Source organism: Pteronotus mesoamericanus, unplaced genomic scaffold (genome assembly GCF_021234165.1).
Source record: "Pteronotus mesoamericanus isolate MK-2021 breed Mesoamerican mustached bat unplaced genomic scaffold, CSHL_Meso_final contig_203, whole genome shotgun sequence".
Classification (NCBI taxonomy): domain Eukaryota; kingdom Metazoa; phylum Chordata; class Mammalia; order Chiroptera; family Mormoopidae; genus Pteronotus; species Pteronotus mesoamericanus.
This window is the reverse complement of record NW_026555087.1, coordinates 611,651-631,611: the sequence shown is the minus strand read 5'-3', so window position 1 is coordinate 631,611 and position 19,961 is coordinate 611,651. Positions and strand designations below refer to the sequence as shown.

Sequence of the window (19,961 nt, the reverse complement as noted above, 5' to 3'; positions counted from 1 at the left end):
TCTGCGCCCAGCCCCCTGGTTGAGGGTTTGCAACACAGACTGTAAGGCCTGCCAAGCCCAAAATAATTGCTCTCTGGACCTTTAAGAAAAACGCTGGGACCCCCAGCGCCCAGCACGAGCACAGGGCTGGCCGTCCACCCCGGACCCAGGACCGGTGCCCGCAGGAGGGGCTGGCGGCTGGAGGCTGCCCCGGTCCTGCTTCCCACTGACTGGTCTCGGAGGCTCCAGGCTCCGCCCCCCACCCCGGGGTCAACACCCAGGGGGTCAGGCCCTGACTCGAAGGACGAAGGACGGCATTGACGTGGGGCCGGGTCACAGCCCCAGGCAGGCAGCTCCCCACACCTCCCACGCCCGCCGGCCAGCGAGGGGCAGCTGGGAGATGCTCCGCACTCTGACCTCAGCCAGGGCGGCCCTGCGGCTCCGGGCAGTGGGCTGGGCACGGACCATGGCCTCGCGGCCGCTGCTGGTGGCCCCCCCGGAGGTGCTGCTGAAGCCCTTGTCGGTGCCCAACCGGCTCCTGCTGGGGCCCGGCCCCTCCAACCTGGCCCCGCGCGTCCTGGCGGCCGGGGGGCTGCAGATGATCGGCCACATGCACAAGGAGATGTACCAGGTGGGCCACGGGCCGTCAGCCCCGGTACCTCCTCCCGCGGGGGCTGGGGCCGGGAGCCAGGCCTGACCCGCGTGTCCGCCGCCCCCAGGTGATGGACGAGATCAAGCAAGGCATCCAGTACGTGTTCCAGACCAAGAACCGCCTCACGCTCGCCGTCAGCGGCTCGGGCCACGCCGTCATGGAGGCCGCCCTGGTCAACCTCCTGGAGCCCGGGGACCCCCTTCTGGTCGGGGTCAATGGCATGTGGGGGCAGCGGGCCCTCGAGATCGGGCAGCGCATCGGTAAGGGGCGGGCAGAGGGCGGGGGGGCCGCCAGGAGCCCCTCACCCCGCTCCCACCTGGCCCCCCGACCTCGGTGGCCTCCACCTTCCGCCAGTCTGGCCCCCGGTGTTCAGAGGTAGAAGCCCCCCTCAGACATCTCAGAAACAAACATTTTCTGCAGCCACAAAACACAGAGGCAGGGACAAGGTCTCCCTTCCTCTGGGGGAGCAAACTTTCCAGTCCTGTTCGTAGCAAGGCGGGACGCGGGAGCGGGAGGGAGCCCTGGGTTTAACAATTGACCGTGGGTCCAGCTCCACACGGGGCTGCGCCCGTCCAGTTAATGGACAATTTTGGGCCGCCCCTGGGGCTCCCCACCCCTCACCCCGTGCACTTTGACCCGTGCACTGGCTGGGCAGAGGCCAGGCCCCCGGGAACTCTGATTGTCCTCTGCTCAGCCTGGATAGGCCTCTGCCCTGCCCACTCCCTCACCCCCCCAGCCCCCCCTGCCGGCTTTGGATGGTCCTGGGGCTTGTGGGCCTCCCACGCGCAGCTCTGCGGCTTGCTGTGCACCGGACCTGAGCCAGGGGGCGAGGGGGCGGGACAGGGGCCTGTTCTCCTGGGGCCTCTCCCTCATCCATTCCTTCTTCCTCCCTTCCTTCCTGCTCCCCTTCCTCGGCCCGGAAGGCCCCATCCAAATGCTTGTTTCTTTCCTGGATGCGGAGAGCGGGACACCCGGCCGCTGGGCACGGGGGAGGCGGCCTGAGGAAGGGCTGGGCAGGAGAGCCGGAGCCTGCACGCGCCCCCTTCCGCTCCCGTGCGGAGCTGGGGCTGGGGCGGCCGGCTCGGCTCTCCTCTGTCCCCCACCGAGGCCCCGGCCGGCCGTGTGTGTGGGGGCAGGGGTGGCTCACGGCTCACTCCGGCCCTGCTCCCAGGAGCCCGCACTCACCAGATGACCAAGGACCCCGGAGGCCACTACACGTTGCAGGAGGTGGAGGAGGTGCGGTGGGGGGGGGGCGCCTGCTGGCCCTGGGGAAGGAGAGGCTGCCGCCTGGGTGGGCTCGGCCTGGGGTGGGGGGCGGGGCCTGTGGCTTCTGCGCAAGGCCACTCCCCACAGGGAGAGCACTGGGGTGCCTGGGGGCGGGCGGGACCCCTGATAGGGTGGGTTCTGCCTGGCAGGGAAACTGAGTCAGGAGCCCAGTCCTGCAGGCACGGCTGACTTCAGGAAGGTCCCACTGTCCCCCTGTGCGGGGCGAGAGGCCGAGGCCCCTGCCCCTGGTCCCCCTCTTCCTGGAAGGAACCCTCCTCGAGAGCTGTAGGCTCCCGCAGGCCCCGATGGGGGCCGCACCCACCGCGGCAGGGGCGCGTGTCTGGGGGCAGAGCCTGCCCTGCCCTGCCCTCACCAGGAAAGGCCTTCTGGGGGTGCGGGCCCGTGCCGGTGGAGGCCTCTCCCCGACCGGCTCCGCCCACAGCGGTCCCCTCTGTCTCCTCAGGGCCTGGCCCAGCACAAGCCTGCGGTGCTGTTTCTGACCCACGGGGAGTCGTCGAGCGGAGTGCTGCAGCCTCTCGACGGCTACGGGGAGCTCTGCCACAAGTGAGCCGTCCCTGGGGCGAGCCTGACCCCGCACGTGCGGGGCAGCGCAGCTCAGGCGGGGGGGGGGGTGCGGGGGGCGGGGGGCCGCAGGCCGCTCTCGGGGTCCTCCCTGTTCTTCGCTGAGTCCGGGTGGGCTCCCCGCTCCCGAGAGCAGGGGCAGGTTGTCCATGGCCAGGTGCCCCCCCCAGCACCCACTGCCCTCTGTCCCCAGGCTGGGAGGGTTTGGAGCCCCGCCCCCCCGCCTGAGGTCCCAGAGCCCCAAGGCAGCCTCTGCCGCCCGCTGCCCATGCCGGCTGTGCCCGCCCCTGCAGAGCTGGCCGCCAACCTCGGCTGGAAGGATGGGGCCCCACAGCCAGGCAGACCCCTCCGCGGGGCCCCAGCCCACAGCCTGCCCCCAGTCCCGTGCGGCGAGCTGGGCTCTTGGGCGTGACCTGGCTGTGCAGCCCGAGGCCCACCTGCCCCTCCAGGCCCCACGCTGCCTTTTTCGAAGCGAAAGCGGGGGTGGGGTGAGGCCCGGCTTTGGCTTGGGCTGTTTCTGGACTCTGCCCTCCGGGCTCTGAGCGTGCGATCAGCTCAAGCCACGTGGCTCCAGGCCCCACGGCCCCGTCGCCCTCGCGCCCCCTGTGTGCGGGGTCGTGAGGCTGCAGCCCCTCCTGCCTCACCGCGCTGCCCCCCACAGGTACCAGTGCCTGCTCCTGGTGGACGCTGTGGCCTCCCTGGGCGGGGTCCCCATCCACATGGACCAGCAAGGTGAGGCCCCGCCCTCAGGCGGACGAGCTCCCAGAACTGACCGCACCGGTGCCTCTGCTGCACTGCCAGGCGCCGACCTGGGCGCGGGCGGGGCTTCTCCGGGGTCAGCTTCCGGGGGGGGGGGGCTCAGAGCCCTGGCAGGAGGGGAGGGGAGGGGCTGCGGGGCCTCTGGCCCCGGCTGGGCCTCAGTGTCCCCATCTGCCCCGGCCCCCGCCAGCCGTCACACCCAGGGAGCTCCGTCGTCGGGGTCACTGCCTTGCAGGGGGAGCCTTTGGGGTCGACAAAGGGGGCTCCGTGGGCTGACGCCCCCACCGCTGCCCTCAGAAGGAGGGGCCCGGGGGCGCAGTGCAGGGCGGTGGGGCTATCCCTGAGGTGCCACGCTGCAGCCGGCTCAGGCTGGCTGCGCCGCCGCGGAGGGAGAAGCTGGGTGGAGGCTCCAGCCGAGGCCCAGCGTGCAGGCCTCCCAGACAGCAGGCGGCCCGTGGACCCAGCGCCCTGCCCCCGGCTTCCACCGCGTCCTTTCCACGGATTCTGTGAACTTCCCGCGCTGCTCCCCTCTCCCCTTGGGGACTTCAGGGTTCTCCCTGGTATGAGGCTCCCAGGACGAAGCCGGGAGGGCGTTCCTGTCCAGGCCTGTGCGTGCGCGCTCGGGGCCCCTCCCCTGGGGCCCCCACCACGGGGCTTGGGAGTGGGGCGCAGCCCGGGTTCGCCCGGCCCGTCGTCCCCGCAGCCCAGAACCGCGAAGGCCCTGCCCTCCGCGCGCGCTGGGGGTATTTCGAGCCGGTCTGGGCGCCTATGACCCAAGGTGTGAGCAGAGCAGCCAGCCGCCCTCCGCTCTGTCCCCTGCGCTGACACACTCTGACGCCACGCGCGGCTCTCCCCATGCCACCCGGACACTCGCCGCCTGCCCTGCAGCCCAGCTCCGCCTACCTCGGGGACAGCGCCTGACCCCGCAGGGCAGGGACGCCCCCTCACCTCAGACACCAGTGGCATGGTGGCCCTGATTACCCAAGACGTCAGGTCCTGGGCTCCGGGGACCCCCACCGGCTGGAATGGCCCCGCCCTGGGCGGGCTCGGCCCCATGAGCACGGCCCCTCCCCCCACAGGCATCGACGTCTTGTACTCGGGCTCCCAGAAGGTCCTGAACGCCCCTCCAGGCACGGGGCTCATCTCCTTCAGTGAGAAGGCCAAGTGAGTGACCCGGGACTGGACCCAGGGGCCCCCGCGGGGGGGGCAGGGCGCCGCGGGTCACACTCCGAGATGCCCCTGGAGTGCTTGTCCCCACCCGGTCAGGTGCCCCCCGGCAGGTGCGCCCGAGCTCTGGTTCCTGGGGAGCAGGTGGCTGAGGCACGGCAACAACCCTGGATGTGAGGCGCTGGGCCGGCCAGGCCGCCCTCCGGAGACGCCCCTCAGGCAGCCTGGGCAGGTGTGGGGGGCAGGGCCTGGCCGTCCAGGAGTCCACGGCCTCAGGCCCAGGACTGGGGCCCAGGGCCGGTGCCCCGCTGCCGCCCGCAGGCCGTGCGCGGGCGACCTTTGGTGCCATTTACTGGTACAGACTCTTTGGGGTGAAATCGGGGATTCTGTGTCTCAGGTGAGCGGGGAGGGGTGAGGAGGCGGCTTGGTCGGAGTCCAGAGCTCGGGGAGGCCCGGGCCGAGCTGGCAGTGCCCCGCCCATGGCTAGGGGCTGCCTCGGCCCCCCCACCCCGTGGCACCCAGCTTCACAGATTTTTACCCCAAGGCACGGTGGCCCCCAGGAGAGGTGGGGCCCCAGCCATTTTGATGTGTTTGGACTCATCAACCAAAGAGCAGTCCCTCCAGTGACGATCACCTTTCACTGACCCCTGACGTGGGGGCTGAGGCAGGAAGTCTCCCCGGGGAGGAGGGCGCACCCAAGTGGCAGAGGTGCTGGCCACGTCCGAGGGCCCACAGCCCACCTGGGCCTGTCCCTGGGTCCCGGCGTCTGAGAACCAAGGGCCGGGGGAGGGGGAGCCTCACAGTCCCCACCGCCGGACAGGCGGGTGCTCAGGCTGGTCCTTCCCCCCAGAAACAAGATCTACACCCGGAAGACGAAGCCCTACTCCTTCTACCTGGACATCAAGTGGCTGGCCAACATCTGGGGCTGCGAAGACAAACCCAGGATGTGAGGGCCGGGGGGGCCGGGGGGCGTGGGGGGCCCGCCCACTGCCCCGCCCCCTCAGTTCTTCTCGCTGCGTCCCGAGGCCCCCGTCTGCGCCCCGCCCCACTGCCCCACTGTTCCGGGGCCCGGAGGCCCAGGGCCCTGCCCTCCCAGAGGCCCCAGCCCAGCACAGACAGCTTGGACGAGGCACGTCTCCCCACTTCTGGGCCTCAGTGTCCCCGTATCTCAAAAGAAGGGGGTGAACCAGGGGCTTTCTGTGCGGTGGCTCTGGCCATAACCCGAGGCCCCATGTGCCTCCCGTGGGGACGAGAACACGAGGCACCGTGCCCTGCCCAGCGGGCCCGGGGGGAGGTGGGAGCCCGCTGGTCAGCGTCCTGCTGAGGCGTGGGCCTCTCCGAGCCCCACCAAGCCCCGCTCCTGCGGCCCCGGCCCCCCTTCCAGCTTGAGTCCATGGTTCCCGGCCTGGAGCGCTCCCTGCGGAAGGGGGCTGGCCCTCGTCACAGAGCCTGACCCTTCGGGGCCAGGAGACCAAACTTCTGCCCCTCCCCGCCCCGGGTGGCCTGGCCGCACCCCATCCTGCCTTCCAGGTACCACCACACCACCCCCGTCATCGGCCTCTACAGCCTGCGAGAGGGCCTGGCGCTCATCGCGGAAGAGGTGAGGCCGGGGCGCAGGCCCAGGGCCGCAGGCCGAGAGCTGAAGGCCACAGGCAGTGGGGGCCAGGCTGGCGGGCACTGAGCGAAGCCTCCAGGTGCGCGGAGGGGAGAGGGCGAGGGGCCGGAGCGAGGCCAGCGGCCGGGCTGCGAGCTGCTACAGTGACCAAAGTTCAGCAGCCCCCGGGGCAGAGCCGCAGCCCCACACCAGGGGTTCTCCAAGTCCAGGGCCCGGGAAGGGTCCTCCCAGCCTGAGGGAGCCAGCTTCATCCCCGCAGCCCGCCTCCCACCAGTGCCTCTCCCCGGGCAGGGCCTGGAGAACTCCTGGCACCGGCACCGGCAGGTCACCATGTACCTGCAGGGGCGCCTGCAGGCTCTGGGCCTGCAGCTCTTCGTGAAGGATCCGGTAAGAGGGCAGGGGACGGGGCAGGGGGCAGGGGACAGGGCAGGGGACAGGGGGCAGGGCAGGGGAGTGGGACTCGGCCCCGGCGGGGTGGGGGGGCGGGCAGCTGCCGCGCACCCCGCTGGATGGGCTCGGGTTCCTGTGGCTCAGGGGAAACCGCCCTGGGGCATCGCTGTCAGGGTCGCGGCCCCCTGGCTTCTGGGGCTATGGGCACTTGGTCTGGTGCCCCCGCCTCCCCCAAAGCCCCGCCACCCGGAGTGGTTCCAGGTGGTCTCCAGGCTGGAAGACGCCCTTCAGCCTCCAGAGCCCCAGCCAGTCCCTGGCTTGCAGGGAGCTGGTGTCAACTGAATGGGCCAGGCACTCTGAGAGTGACCTGCTTGAGGGACCGGCCACCCAGAGGCACCTGCGGGGCAGCGGCAGGAGGGCAACCTCGCTGCCCTCACCCCTTCTCGCCTCTGGCCCCCCAGCCCCGCCCGCCCCCCTGACGCCCCGGGCAGGGGCGCCCGAGCTGCGTGCGGGCGCTGAGCCAGCCTGTCCCGCAGGCGCTGCGGCTCCCCACCGTCACCACGGTGGCCGTGCCCGCCGGCTACGACTGGAGAGACATCGTCAACTACCTCATAGACCACTTCTCCATCGAGATCACCGGTGGCCTCGGGCCCTCCTTGGGGAAGGTGAGGGGCGGCCGCGCCCGCCGAGACCCCCGCCGCCCCGCAAGGAGCACGGCTGCATCCAGGCCGAGGCCGGCGGTCGCCCGGCGCCAGGGTGGCAGGGGCGTCAGGAGACAACATCCCTTTCCGGACCCCGGGGGCCTGTGCAGGGGGCGTCTGGGCCTGGCCTATTGGCTGGTGGGGCATGGCCCCCCGATTCCACCTGGAATGCGCCTCCTTCCTCCGTGTGGCCGGCCAGAGAGGAGGCCCCGTGGCCGGGACCAGCTGTGCCCACCGAGAGGCCGATTCTGAGCGGCCTTTAAGGGACCGCCGCCCTGCTGCCCCTCCCGGGCTCTGTGGGCTCAGCCTGGGTCCCAGGGCCCCTCCATGTGCCCCGGGGGGGGGCTCTCATGGGGAAGCCCTCCCGGCTCTGCCCAGAGCCCAGCCCGGGCCAGGCGGGGTCCTTGCGGGGGGGCGCCAATGTCTCGCCGCCCCGACCCAGGTGCTGCGGATCGGGCTCCTGGGCTGCAACGCGACGCGGGAGAACGTGGACCGCGTGACCGAAGCCCTGCAGGAGGCCCTGCAGCGCTGCCCCCGGAACAAGCTGTGACCGGCCACCTGCCGGCCCCTCCTGAGCGTCTGCGCGATGGACAGGCCGCTGCCAGCCCCCAGCCGCCCTGCTCCCTCCTGGTGAAACTTGCTGCGAAAGGCCCTTTGGGCTCGGGATCCCCAGCTCCTCCCAAGTGCCCTGCAGTCCCCAGGCCCCTGGCCCCCCGAGAATACTCAATAAAGAGCAGGCGGCCATCCGGTCATCTGTCCTCACCGTGCGGGGCTGGGCCGCAGGAGGGCCTGGCAGGAAGGCGCGACTGCGGCTTCTCTGCGGGAGGCGGGGCAGACGGGGCGCACGGGACCCAGGCCCTGCCCCCCGGGGACCCACAGCCCCAGGGCTGCCCGCGACCCGAGACCCGCGGACACAGCTGGGCAGAGCGCGCCTGGAGCGCACAGCCAGCACCTGGGCCTGGGTGAGCCCCCGCCCCCGGCCCTCAGATGCACAGCTGTGGGTGGCCTGGAGCCCCAGCCTCCGCCTCGTCCTTGGCTGGGCTCCCTCTGACCCCCTGTCCCTTAACTCTGCCCCTCACTTGGGGTTTCTGCCTGTGCCAAGCCTCCTCGCCCTCTCCCCGGGTTGAAGCTGCAGGCCGGCCCGCTTCGGACCTTGTCTGGACCAGGGTGGCTCTGGCCAGTCACAGCCACGCCCACCTCTGCAGGTGTTTCTGGCCCGGAGGTTCCTGGGTCGGGGGGGGGGGGCGGGGAAGGCCGGCAGGGCAGACGCCCCAGCCCAGTGCAGCCCCGAGTCTCTGCGGGTGGATGGGGTCGGCCTGGCTCCGCCCCATCTCTGGCCGGGCGCGGCCGACGCGCTGGGCAGACCAGAGGCCGCCAGCCCCGGGCCGCTCATGGCCACCAGGGGAGACGGGCACTCGTGCCGCAACCGTAGTCGTGATTGGCACAGGACCTCAGGGGCCCGAGGGGCTGAGATCTGAAGGAAAGGTGGGCGGGGCCCCTCCAAAGGAGGCCTGGGACCTGGGGGCCCGAACACACAGTGCAGGGGGTCACCCTCCAGACCTGCCCTTTTGCTGAGAGCAGCCCTGTGTTGGTCGGGCGCCCCCAGAAGCAGACGCTGGAAACCCAAGTACAAGGCCCGCCCAGTGGCAGGTCCCCCGGGCGCCCCCCGGCCAGTGTCCCTCGATTTCCATCGCCACGGCTGTGTCCCACAGGCAACTGGAGACCCACACAGCCTGTCCTCTGGCACGAGGAGCATCTCTCACTCAGCACCTTGTTGTCGCGGGAACGTGGCGCGCCTGCTGCCGGGTGCTGTCCTGCTGCGGGACAGGCTGCCGTCCACACGCTCGTCCGCTGCGGAGGGGCCTTGGGGTGGTGTCCCCTGGGGGCTGCTATGAATAAGGGGGCAACGAGCACTCTCAGGCAGGGTTTGTGTGGACAGCTACTCATTCCTCCTGAGGGGACACCCAGAGCGGAGCCGCGGGCCCCGGGCCCCGGCGGGTTGAACGCTGGCCCGGCTCCCAAGTTCCAGAGGCGGCCGCCACACGGCCGTCCTCGCCGGAGCGTGGGGGGCCCAGCGGCTCCGCCTCTGCACGGTCGCTCGGTGTCTCGCCCCACAGCGGGTGGGAAATTACGTCTAATTTGGCCCTGCTATGCATTTCCCGGAGGATTTGGGGCGTTGAGCATCTTCTCATGTGTTCACGGGCCGTTAGAGTGTCTCCTTTGAGACCCGTCAGCTCAAGTATTCTGCTCGCATGACTTGATCTCATCTTTCTGGCGTCGACATGCGGTGATTGTTTGATGGGTGCTGGAAACGGCCAGATGTGTGGTCAGGAGAGTTTTCTCCTTGGCTGGCCTACATTCCTTTTCTTTTTTTAGAAGATTTTATTCATTTATTTTTAGAGCAGGGAAGGGAGGGAGAAAGAGAGGGAGGAAACGTCCCTGTGAGGTTGCCTCTCGTGTGCCCCCTGCTGGGGACCTGGCCTGCACCCCAGGCCTGGGCACCGACTGGGAATCGAACCGGCGGCCCTGCGGTTCGCAGGCCGGGGCTCCGTCCACGGAGCCGCACCGGCCCGGGCTGCGTTCCTTTCCGTAATCATGCCTTTCAAAGAGCAGGCACTTGAAATCTGCCCAGAGCCCAGCTTGCACGCATGTCCTTTTCCGGTCTGCCCCGCTCACGCCCCGTCCTGGTACCATCCCCCGTTCCCGTCCTGAGATCTCGGCGTCGGCTGTCGCGGGCGCTTGAGGCACCACGCCGTGTGGATCTTGTGTGTGCAGTGGAATTGGGGTCGGAGCGTGGTCTCATCCTTCCTGACCCTGAGCCGTTCGAGCCACGTAGTGACATAGACTCCCCTTCCCCACCTCACGGGCTCGACGCCGTTGCCAGTTGGCGCAGGCTGGGTCGGCCTCTGCCCCCGCCCCCGCCCCCCACCCCCGCCGCCCACTGGGCTTTGTCCTTGAGCTGGGCCACGCTGTCCTAGAGGCCGCAGCCTCGCAGCAACTCTGCAACCAGGAAGCGCAAGTCCCCCACCTTTGTTCTTCCAAAACTGCTTTTCCTGTCCTAGAGCCTGTGAGTTTGCCTATAAATTCTAGAACCATCTTGTCTCGTGCTTGCTGGAGCTGTGGTGGGAAGGTGCCCGCGAACCTGCTGGCCGGCCCACCCGAGCTCTGGCTCACTCAGAACTAACAGCCTCCGAGCCCCCCCCGCCACCCACGCGCCCTCCCAAGGAGGGGGCGCCATCCCCAAACTCCACGGGGCCGCGGGGCCGCCGGGCCCCAGACTCGCCCTCTGTGGTGGGTGGGGCAGGGGACAAAAACGCCGGCTGCCCCTCGCAACCATTAATTTATTCAAGATCAGATGCACAGGTTTCCTCTCCCAGAGTGCCATTCGACGCAGGCGGGGACGGGCCCGCGGGTTCCAGGTCTCCTGCGGACACTCCGTGTCCAGCGTCGGGACAGCGTCGCACCGGATGGATGGACCCGTGTCGTGTGAAGCCCACGCCCCTCATCCCAGGCCCTCACCCCTGCAGGCAGGCAGCGGCTCCAGGAGGCCGGCTGTCCGCGCTCTCAGACGCCCAGGGGGCCGTCACCCCTCGGCCTCCGTCCCCCCAGGGGAAGCGCCGCGTGTGCCGGGAGCCCCGGTGGGGCAGCGCAGCCGCGGCAGAGCCGGGCGCCCGCTCAGCTGGCCTCGCCGCCCAGGGCCTTGGTCTTCCGGAAGATGCGCTGCATGGCCGCGAGTCGGTCCTGGTCCTGGATGTGGAAGACCTGGAACTGCGGGCAAGGCAGGGGTCACGGAGCATCCTGGGAGTCCGCCCGGGGCCTCGGACGCAGCGTGGGACGACCTCGGCTCCCCCGCAACCGGCCTTCCTGCCGCTGGGTCTCTGCCCGGAGGGTCCCCTCTGCAGGTGGCCCGCTAGGCCCCCTCCCCTAGACCTTCCTCGCACGCAGCTGTCCCTGGATGGGCCTGACATGCGGGAGGCCCGGCCAGGCGCTGGCTGAGGCTGGAGTGGGTCGCCCCGCCGGCCGCCATCCCCCCAGGCCCCCGGGGGTGCCCCGAAGGGGACACGTTGGCTCTTCGGGGCGAGGGTGGGGGCGGTCCCGGGGGGGAAACGGAGGGCCAGCAGAGCTGGTGGAGCCTGGGGCAGCCGGGAGACCCCCCAAATGCCAGGGGACGTGGCAGGGGCCTCCTGGGTCCAGTGGCGCAGCGGGAACCTGCCCGGGGAGAGGAGCCCCGGGTGGCGGCTCTGAGCACGCTCGCGGCGGGTCTGGGGCAGCGCGGCGGGTGCTGGGGACAGGCTTAGACGAGCCGCCCCGGTCCCCAGCCGGTGGCCCTGGGCCTGGCAGGCAGGGGCCGGCGTGGCCTGTCTGACCCCCGAGGTCACACCCTTCCCTGGGACGCTGTCCAGACGCCTGACCTGACCCAGCCCCCTCAAGTTCCTGACCCTGGAGGGAGGCCGACCAGGGCTCTGTCCCCGCCGCACGCACGGGACCGGGGCCCACCTTGTCCAGCAGGACGTCGAAGTAGGCGGTGGCCCAGTAGGCGGGGTCGCTGGCCGGCAGCTGCAGGAGAGCCTTGATGCCGTGGCCGACGCGGGGCGGGGGGCTGCGGCCCAGGTGGGTGGCGTGGATGCGCAGGGACGCCTCGGGCTGGCTGGCAAAGCGCTCCACGCGCCGGTAGAGGGCGCCCAGGTCCAGGCCGGAGCCCTGCAGCAGGTTGCGCTCGGGGTGCAGGAAGTGCGGCAGGTTCTGCGTAGCCAGGCAGCACAGCAGCACCACCAGCAGCCGGTACACCGCGCCCTGCAGCTCGGCCCAGTCCTCGGGCGCGGGGAAGAGCGCGGAGGCCCAGAGCAGCACTGTCTGCGGGGGACAGCGGCCGTCCCTCACCGCAGGCGGCCGCGTGGACGGCCGGGCCCGCCCTCTGGTCTCCCCCGTGCCACCCCGCGCCGGCCCCTCGCCCCCACTGCCCCAACCAGCGCCTCCGGTGACTCCCTGCCAGGCGCTGCAGCTGAGCAGAACCCCGCCCAGCCTCCTCTCCACGGCTCCCCGGCTCCAGCCTCCAAGGTCTTTCCCAGGGGACCCGAGGTTCTGACGCATCCCCGAGCCCTTCCTGGCGCCCGCTCCCACTGCCCGGGAATTCCCAGCCCATCTGTCAGCCCAGCACACGCGGCCCAAGACGCGCCTCCAAGCCACAGCGGGGCTCGCCTGGCCGCCCTAGGCGCCCTCCCCCTTCCCTGGGCCGGAGCCCCCCGGCCAGGGTCCCCTCCCTCTGCCAAGCCCCATCGCCCCAGTTCACGGCCGGAGCCACCGTGGGTCAGGCCCCAAGGGACCCCCTCAGAAGCCGGCACCCCCAGGCATGGGGGGGGGGTCCTGAGAGGGCTGGTGAGTGGCCTGGGGTCGCACGGGGGCTCCTGGCAGAGCCGGCTTCTGCGCGCGGGGCCGCCGCACTCGGCAGGCGGACGCCCCCGCGAGCCCGGGCCTCGCTCCCCGGGAACCCCAGCAAGGCCGCGGAGCCCCAACGCGGAGCTCGCTCTGGGGTCCAAGCTGGGAGCCCCCAGCTACAGACCCAGGCTGAGCAGAGCGCCCGCAGGCTCGCTGAGCCCTCACGCGTACCTTGAGGTGGCCGAAGGTCAGGCCGGGGCTCTGGCCCCCATTGCGCCAGCTCTCCCAGTTGACCCGGTCCAGGACGGAGAGGCTGTCCAGGCGGTGGCCAGGCAGGGAGCCCAGCGCGCTCAGCAGCCGGGAGAGCAGGTAGTCCGTGGAGACCCTGGGGGCCCGGACAGACACGCCACTCGCGGTCGGCTTCGGGGCCTCGGCCAGGCGTTGCGGGAAGGAAGTCCCCCCGGGTGGACGCTCCTGAGCCCCCAGGGCGGGCCCGCGGCAGCGGCTGTCGGGGCTCCCCCAGCCAGGCTGCACGCACGGTTTGGGACCCGCACAAAGGGCTGTCCCCTGCAGAATGCCTGGCTTTCACGTGGATGCTCAGGGCCCAGAGCACGGAGGGACATGGGAGCCTCTGGACCCGCCGGGCCCTCTTGTCGGGACAGGAAAGGGCCACTCTCACCAGCCCAGGCTGGAGCGAGCAAGGCTCCTGGCCCCTGGCAGAGCGTGGGTGCCGCCCCCCAGTCTCCCCCCAACGCCCCACCTGGGAAGCCAGCCGCCACCGGCAGCTGCAGACCACGGAGGGCTCCGAACCTGCCCCGGCGATGCCCACTGCGCAGGGCAGCGCACACAGGGACCCTCGCTGCCTGCCTGCTGGAGGGGCACGTGCCTCACGTCCCCCCTCGCCGGGCAGCCTCAGCCCCGGGCGGTCATGCGCCCGCCGAGCCCGGGGCAGGGCCCAGGGAAGGCCACGGATAGCCAGAAAGGACTCGGCTCACCGCAGCCCTTCCCCTTCCTTAGCGGCTGGGGGTCCTCACCGGCCTGGACGCGGCGCCTGCTCTGGGCTGGGGGGTGGGGGCGGGGCGGCTGCCAGGGCCACCGCTGAGCTTGTCCGAGCAGCGGGAAACCACAGGCGGGACGAGGCAGCTTTACCGGCGTCGCCCACCGCGAAGAGGTGATGCAGGCACACGACCCCGCGGGCCGGACCAGCAGGACGAGTGGCTGGGCCACTCAGCACCTGGGGCAGGCGGCCGTCCAAGCGTGTAGATCCGGTGGGGTCTGCAGCGGGGCTCGGCCTCGCCCCGTGGCCCCCCCACCCTCCCTCCCTCCCACAGGACCTACTCAGGCCTCTGCCTCCCAGCAGACGCTGAGGGCGGAGACGGGGGGACCCAAGGAGAGGCTGCCGGGCTCCTGGGCCCGGGGGCGGGGCATCGCGGCCAAAGACCTCGGGTGGGGGCTCCTGGGAGGGGACACTGATCTGGGAAGAGCAGCCCCGACGGAGGCTCTACTTTGTCTATTAGACCCTGACCCGCCACCCCGCGGCTCGGGAACCCGCCGCCACCCGACACAGGCCGCCTGCCCTCTCCGCCGCTTTCCCACCCTGGGCTGGGTCCCCCGAGGGCCCAGCCGGGCGGCCTCCCGCACGCTCGGGTTTCTCTGTACAGCCCACGCCCCGAAGCTCCAAGAGGGACCCCGAATTCCCCGCAGACCCCGTAACCTCGGTGGTAGCGATGCCCACGGGGCAGGCATGGGTGGGGAGCAGCAGGGTGTGCCCCGCTTCCTGCCAGCCCCCCCGGACCCGACCATCCCCGGAGGGGCCTTCTACCTCCAGAGCTGGGCGCTGGCGGGCACCAGGGCCACCTCCTGGCTGATGATCCTTTCCAAGCTGCCTTCAGGGAAGCCGGGCACCCGCTGGGCGCCCTCCAGGGCGGGCAGCCTGTGCTTCCACCGCACCACCGGCACCACGTGGAAGCGGATGGCCCTCCAGCCGCTGGACACCAGCAGGGACAGGTGCAGCTCCTCCTCCCTCAGGCTGTCTGTGTTCAGAGCCCCTGCAACGACACCCTGCTGGCCTCACCTGCCCCGGCGCTGCCCCCCGGACGCCGGCGACCCCCGCCTGCGGACCCCTCCCCCACACGCCAAGGTCAGCCTGGAACCTCAGCCGAGCGGGGGGCTGGCCTGCGCAACTGTCATGGGCAGAACTGTGTCCCCGAAAACCCTCGTGTGGAAGCCCTGCCCCCCGCGGCACGGACGGCGGCCGCAGCTGGAGGCGGGGTCGCTAAAATGCGGCGAAGTGAAACGAGGCCGCCAGGGCAGACGCTGAGCGGACAAGCCTGGTCCTTCCAGCAGAGGCTTCAGGGCCTCCCCGCCCCCAGGCAAGCGGCCACGCGAGGGTGCGGAGAGGCCTCAGGAGAAACCCGCGGGCCCGCGCCTGGGCCTTCCAGCCTGAGGACCCCTGTGGGAGCGCCTGGCCTGCGGGGTCTGGTCTGCGGCCACTGCCCAGCGCCGCGAGGGCGCCGGGAGCTCACAGCCCCCGACAACAGCAGCACCTGCGTTAGGTTCTCCTGGGGCACCTCCCCCGGCCCCCCGCGCCCCAGCTCTGCCCCCCTTCGGGGACCCGTGGCCACGTCCCCCGCGGCGCTGTCTGCGGCAGGAGGGGCGGCAGCGATGGCCCAGGCCGGGCCAGGAGAGGCCGCGACCCCAGGAGGAGCAGTGCTGCCCAGGCAGGCCCTTGGCCCGAGGTCCCAGGTGCTGCCCTGTTGGCTGGACCCCAGGCCCCTCCGGCCCAGCCCCGGGGTCCTGCTCAGCCCAAGGCCGGGGCCCCGCTTCTCAGGGGGAGGTGAGGAGGGATTCCAGCACTTCTGTCTGAGCGGCTGCTCTGCCAGCAGGCACCCCAGGCCCAGGCACCCCCAGTGCCTCCTCAGGGTCAGGGACCGTCTCGGGGTGGCTGCTTTCAGCACGCTGGCACCCCTGTCCTGCGGCCCCGCGCCCCCGGAGGCTACCGGTCATGGCAGCCCCTCCGCCGAGGAGTCGGTTCCTGGGCCCCTGTGCTCAGCGTGGCCAGCAGGCCAGGCCACCCCCCCCCCAGCAGCCAGCCCCCGGGGGCGGCCTCCGTGGGCCCGGGAGGCGGCCGAGGCTGGGCTTCGGATCACACCTGCTCCCCCCCTTCCCCTTCCTGTTCCTTGGATGCTTCCGGAGAACTCCCCTCCCGGTCAGGCTGGTGCCCAGGAACCCCCACCGCAGACACACCTCCCAGGAGGGGCCCAGACGTGAAGGAGGGATTCGCAGGCTCGGAGCCCAGCACGCAGGCGGCCCTGCCCCGAAGGCCGACCAGCCTGGCTGCCATAAATTCCACTCCACACCTGGGCGATGGGGCGGGAGGTGGCGGGGGAACATTCTAGCAGGAATGCTTCCTGCTCTCCTCCCCACCCAGGTCCTGGGGCCCAGCCCAGAGCCCGCAGGCTGCCCAGGGAGGGGCGGCCGCGGGTCGTGGGGAGGCGGGGACCGGGGCTCCTCCCTCGGTGGCCCCTCCCCATGTCCCACAGCCTGCCAGGGACAGTCCTCGCCCTGGGGGCCCCACCCCCGCCCCCTGCAGGGCAGCCCGGGCGCCACCTCGGGGGACCCAGCCCTGGGCAGGTCGTGTCCCCGGAACCTGGGCCACTCGCCCCCTGAATGGGCCTCTGTCTCCCCTCCAGGAAGAGAGGGGCTCAGTGGCCCCCGCCCCTCCCTGCCAGCACTTGAAGCGCCTGTCACTCAAAGCCACGGGGGGCTTCCTTTCCTTATCTACCACTGGTCCTACATTTTGTCCTCGAAATTGTGGCTTGGAAGGCGGCCAGCCACACCTGCTGCCCGTCCCTGCCGCTCCAAACCAGTCGGGCCTGGTCCGGGGTTCCCAGGGGTTCCCAGGGTTGGGGTGGGCGGGGGGCAGCCTGAACTCGTCACGCGCAGGGGAAGCCATGCTTGGAATTTCCCTGCGGGCCCCGCGGCCCGCGCCTGCCCGGGGCCGCCTTCTCCGCTGGGGGCGCCTGGCCGCCCAGCAAGGGCCTGGAGGAGCCTTGTGCTGTGCCGACGGGGGAGCCTGCCTGTCTCCTGGGGTGGGGGGGGACGAGGCCTGCGGGCGACAGGCCAGGTGGGCACAGCCACGCGTTGTCCAGGAGGAAGACAGGAGGGGCCCTGCCCGCGCAGATGGGGAGGTTCAGCGATGGTCGCATCAGATGTCTGGGGCCCTAATGACAGGCCCAGCTGCCCCGGGAGGGCGAGGTATCAGCCCCAGACGGGTCACCGCCTCCGCCCCCGGTCACCAGGCAGGTCAGGGAGGGGCTGGGCCGCAAAGCCGCCCCTCCCGAGGGACGGGTCTGTCCGGAAGCCCGGCCACCCCGTGACTCTCCCCGCTGGCGTGCAGAGGGATGGCCGGCTCCCCGACTCCCGCAGGAGGGAGCCCCGCCCAGGGGGCCGGTGGCTGAGGCCCGCGGGGGGCCCGAGCCCAGACGGCAGCCAGACCGGGCTCCACGCCCTGGGCAGCCTGGGGCAGGTCGCTGTCCTTCAGGTGCCATCCCTGCTCGCTGGCCTCACGGCCGCCGTGAGGGCCGGACTAACACCGGGGCAGCCGCCCCCACAGCCACTGCCCCTCCTGAGGGAAGAGGGACTCTCTGTTTCAGGCCCTCGCTGCTGCCGCCAGGACAGCCCGGCACCTCTCCCTGGCCCCCAGGAGGACGGGCCTCCTCAGCCCAGGCCCGCGTCCTGCAGCCCCCACGGCTCACCTGGCCGTCTCTGCCACGGAACCCACGCTGGGGCCAGGGCACCCATGAGCAGCCGGGCCATAAGCAGAACCACCCCTGAGCACACACATGCACTTCTGCACGCGCCCCTCACACGCATGCACGCACAACCCCACAGTCACACGCGCGCATGCACACACACAGAGTCCCCCCAGTCCGGAGCGGTGCCTGGGGCCCGGGAGTGCGACAGCTGCGGGGACCGTCGGGCCCGCGTCAGGGACCCTCAGGAAGCCCATCAGCAGGGAAACAGCTCACAGGTCACGGTTTCCAGCCGCGTACACAGCAACACCCGCTACAGGGCTGTTCCGGGTCACCAGGGAAACTTAACATGACACACGTCCTCTGAGAGCACAAGGCCTGTCCCCAACTCACATGCCCCTGACACCCACACTGAGCGATCGCACGCGTGTGCACTCACACGCGTGCACAAAGCGGTCCCGCCGCTACCTGGCGCGATGAGGCCGTGGAGCTTGCAGTGCATGATGGCAGCCACGAGAAGGTCCCTGAGGAGGCGGAGGACCTTGCCGGGCACAATGTGGCCGCAGCCCTTGGCGCTGCCGTCCGAGGAGGCGGTGAAGACGTCGTCCGTCAACCACTGCCCCAGGCCGGCCGCTTCCCTGGGGACGCCCAGGCGGCAGGACGCAGGGCCACCGTCCCCGGGCTCGGCGGCCCCCAGCTCCTCACTCAGGAGGGCTCCGGCGTCCACCCTCAGGGGCACCTCCACGTCCACGGGGTCGTCCGAGGAGCGCAGGGCGAACTGCGCGGCCTCCAGGTCCCGGGAGTAGTCCACCAGGAAGCGGGGGTCGCGGGCGTGCACGCGCTCCAGCAGGGCCAGCAGCACATCCTCCGCGCGCTGGAAGTCCTGGGCCCGGGGCGCCGCTCGCGAGCGGATGGCCTGCAGGTAGTGGGGCCACAGGGGCACCTGCGCGGCCATGGCCGGGCCGGGCGGCCGGCGCGGGCCCGGCTGTGCGGACGGGGGAGGCACCTGCCCCGGGGAGGAGGGGCTCCGCAGGCGGGCGCGCGCTCACTGGCAGAGCGGAATTCCGGGGAGACCGGGCTGCAGCAGGTTAAATAGCTGAACCTGGCCCAAGCCTTTGAAGTCGGGGTGAGTCAGCCACCGACAACTGGGAAGGTCTCCAGAGGGGTGGGGAGGGCGGCCTCCCGAGCTCCTCCCGCTCCCAGGCCCAGGCGCGCAGGCCGGCCTCCCGCTGCTGTGCTGTCCCTGTGGGCGGGGGCCTGTTTCCGGTGACCCCCCACCTTTATCCCAGTAGCAGCAGCCTCAGTCTCTGCGACATCGGCCCCCCCACCAGATTGGAGGTGGGACGCAGGGTCCCCCCTGCTCGGGTGTGAAAGGTGAGGCGGGGCAGTGGCTGCCCCGGACCCGGACCCCGAGCGCCAAGGCTGCCCAGGGCCACCAGCTCCCGGCAGCCTTTCTCTGACACGGCGGAAGTGGCCAGCCTCAGGCCAGGGCTGGGGGCTGCATTTCCATAGCAACCGGGGCATCCCCTCAGGTCCGTGGCCTGCCCCCCAGAAGCTGGGAACCTCGAACTTGGCGCCGGCCCCCCAGGTCCAGGTGTAAATCCCGCCCCTTCCCCCGTGCTCCTCTGCCCCCCACCCTGGCCCCCGGGGCGCCCATCCCCCACCCCACCTGGCCTCCACCCTGGGAGGAGGGCACCCTCCACCCCTCCACCCCCCGCCCCCGGCCTGCCTGAGCTGGAGTGAGTCTGGCTCTTGGGAAGCCTCCCTGGCGCCACCTCTCAGGGTGGGACGCACCCGCCGGCCCCTCCAGCACCTGTGCCGGGCGCTCCACCCGCCTGGCCCCCTCCCTGCTCAGGGTATGCAAGTCCCGGCCAGCAGGTGGGGGCCTCCCAGTGACCCTTGGCCCCTCCAGCCTGACCTCGAGCATCAGGTGCTCCTGCTGGAGCTTACGGCCCCGCAGAGCCGGCTATCGGCTATCGGAGTGGCGCCACCCACAGCACCCCTGGGAGCTGCGCGCCTGAGCCAGAGCCGCGGCAGAGCCAGAGCCGCGCCGCGCACTCCCTGGCACCCGGGCGTCCTCTGTCCGCGCCGTGGCCTTCCCGTCTACCAGTCGGATTCCCACGCTCCCCCCTTCCCAGGAATCTCACAACTGTCTCCTGAATTTGCCCAGGGGACGTGTGGGCCCCTGTCTCCCCGGGACGCCCAGGGCCCAGCTCCACACCAGACGGGCCCCCCACCTGACTGTGGAGCAGGGGTCCAGGGGGCAGGAGGGCTGGGAGAAGGGGGGCGTGGGATAGGGCCCCGGGCAGGCCCCGGCCAGCTCTGTGGTCCAGGGGCCAGTCGGTCAGCCCAGGGCCCGACTGGGGCTCCCTCAGCCCGGCCCCCGGCCCCAGGACCCTGCTAGGCATCCTTTGCGGCTGCCGGGGAGGGTAAGGCCCCCCTCAGGGGCTGCGGGCAGCGTTGGGTTGTTGGGGTTGTTTTTTTGGGTGACAGATAAACAACACAACATGTCATCTCTGTGCCTTTGATGCGCCGTCCAGGGACCTCGGGGCGTTGCTGCTGCCAGTGTCACCGCCCTGCCGAGCTCTGCTTCCCAGAGCGAAGCCCTGACCCGGGAAGCTCAGCCCCGCCCCTCCCCCGGCCCCCACCCTCCCAGCTTCTGCTGCTACAGATCTGACTCCTCCCGGGGCCCCACACAAGGGAAGACCCGGGCGCGTCCT

General features: G+C 71.4%; 2 protein-coding genes across 2 annotated transcripts; one reads left to right on the top strand and one right to left on the bottom strand.

Annotated features, from left to right (window-relative positions):
• The first annotated feature begins 327 nt into the window (after positions 1–327).
• Positions 328–7,853, top strand: AGXT (alanine--glyoxylate aminotransferase). Its single transcript, XM_054570416.1, has 11 exons — positions 328–610; positions 699–891; positions 1,803–1,867; positions 2,361–2,461; positions 3,141–3,211; positions 4,318–4,402; positions 5,256–5,351; positions 5,936–6,005; positions 6,312–6,407; positions 6,947–7,075; positions 7,554–7,853. The coding sequence occupies exons 1-11, from the start codon at positions 380–382 to the stop codon at positions 7,659–7,661; spliced, it is 1,245 nt and encodes a 414-aa protein (XP_054426391.1). The 5' UTR covers positions 328–379; the 3' UTR covers positions 7,662–7,853.
• Positions 7,854–10,786: 2,933 nt separating this feature from the next.
• Positions 10,787–18,196, bottom strand: MAB21L4 (mab-21 like 4). Its single transcript, XM_054570415.1, has 5 exons — positions 17,710–18,196; positions 14,310–14,535; positions 12,719–12,872; positions 11,609–11,965; positions 10,787–10,879 (listed from the first exon to the last, which is right to left on the bottom strand). Exons 1-5 carry the CDS (start codon positions 18,194–18,196, stop codon positions 10,787–10,789), a joined length of 1,317 nt encoding a protein of 438 aa, XP_054426390.1.
• Positions 18,197–19,961: the final 1,765 nt, after the last annotated feature.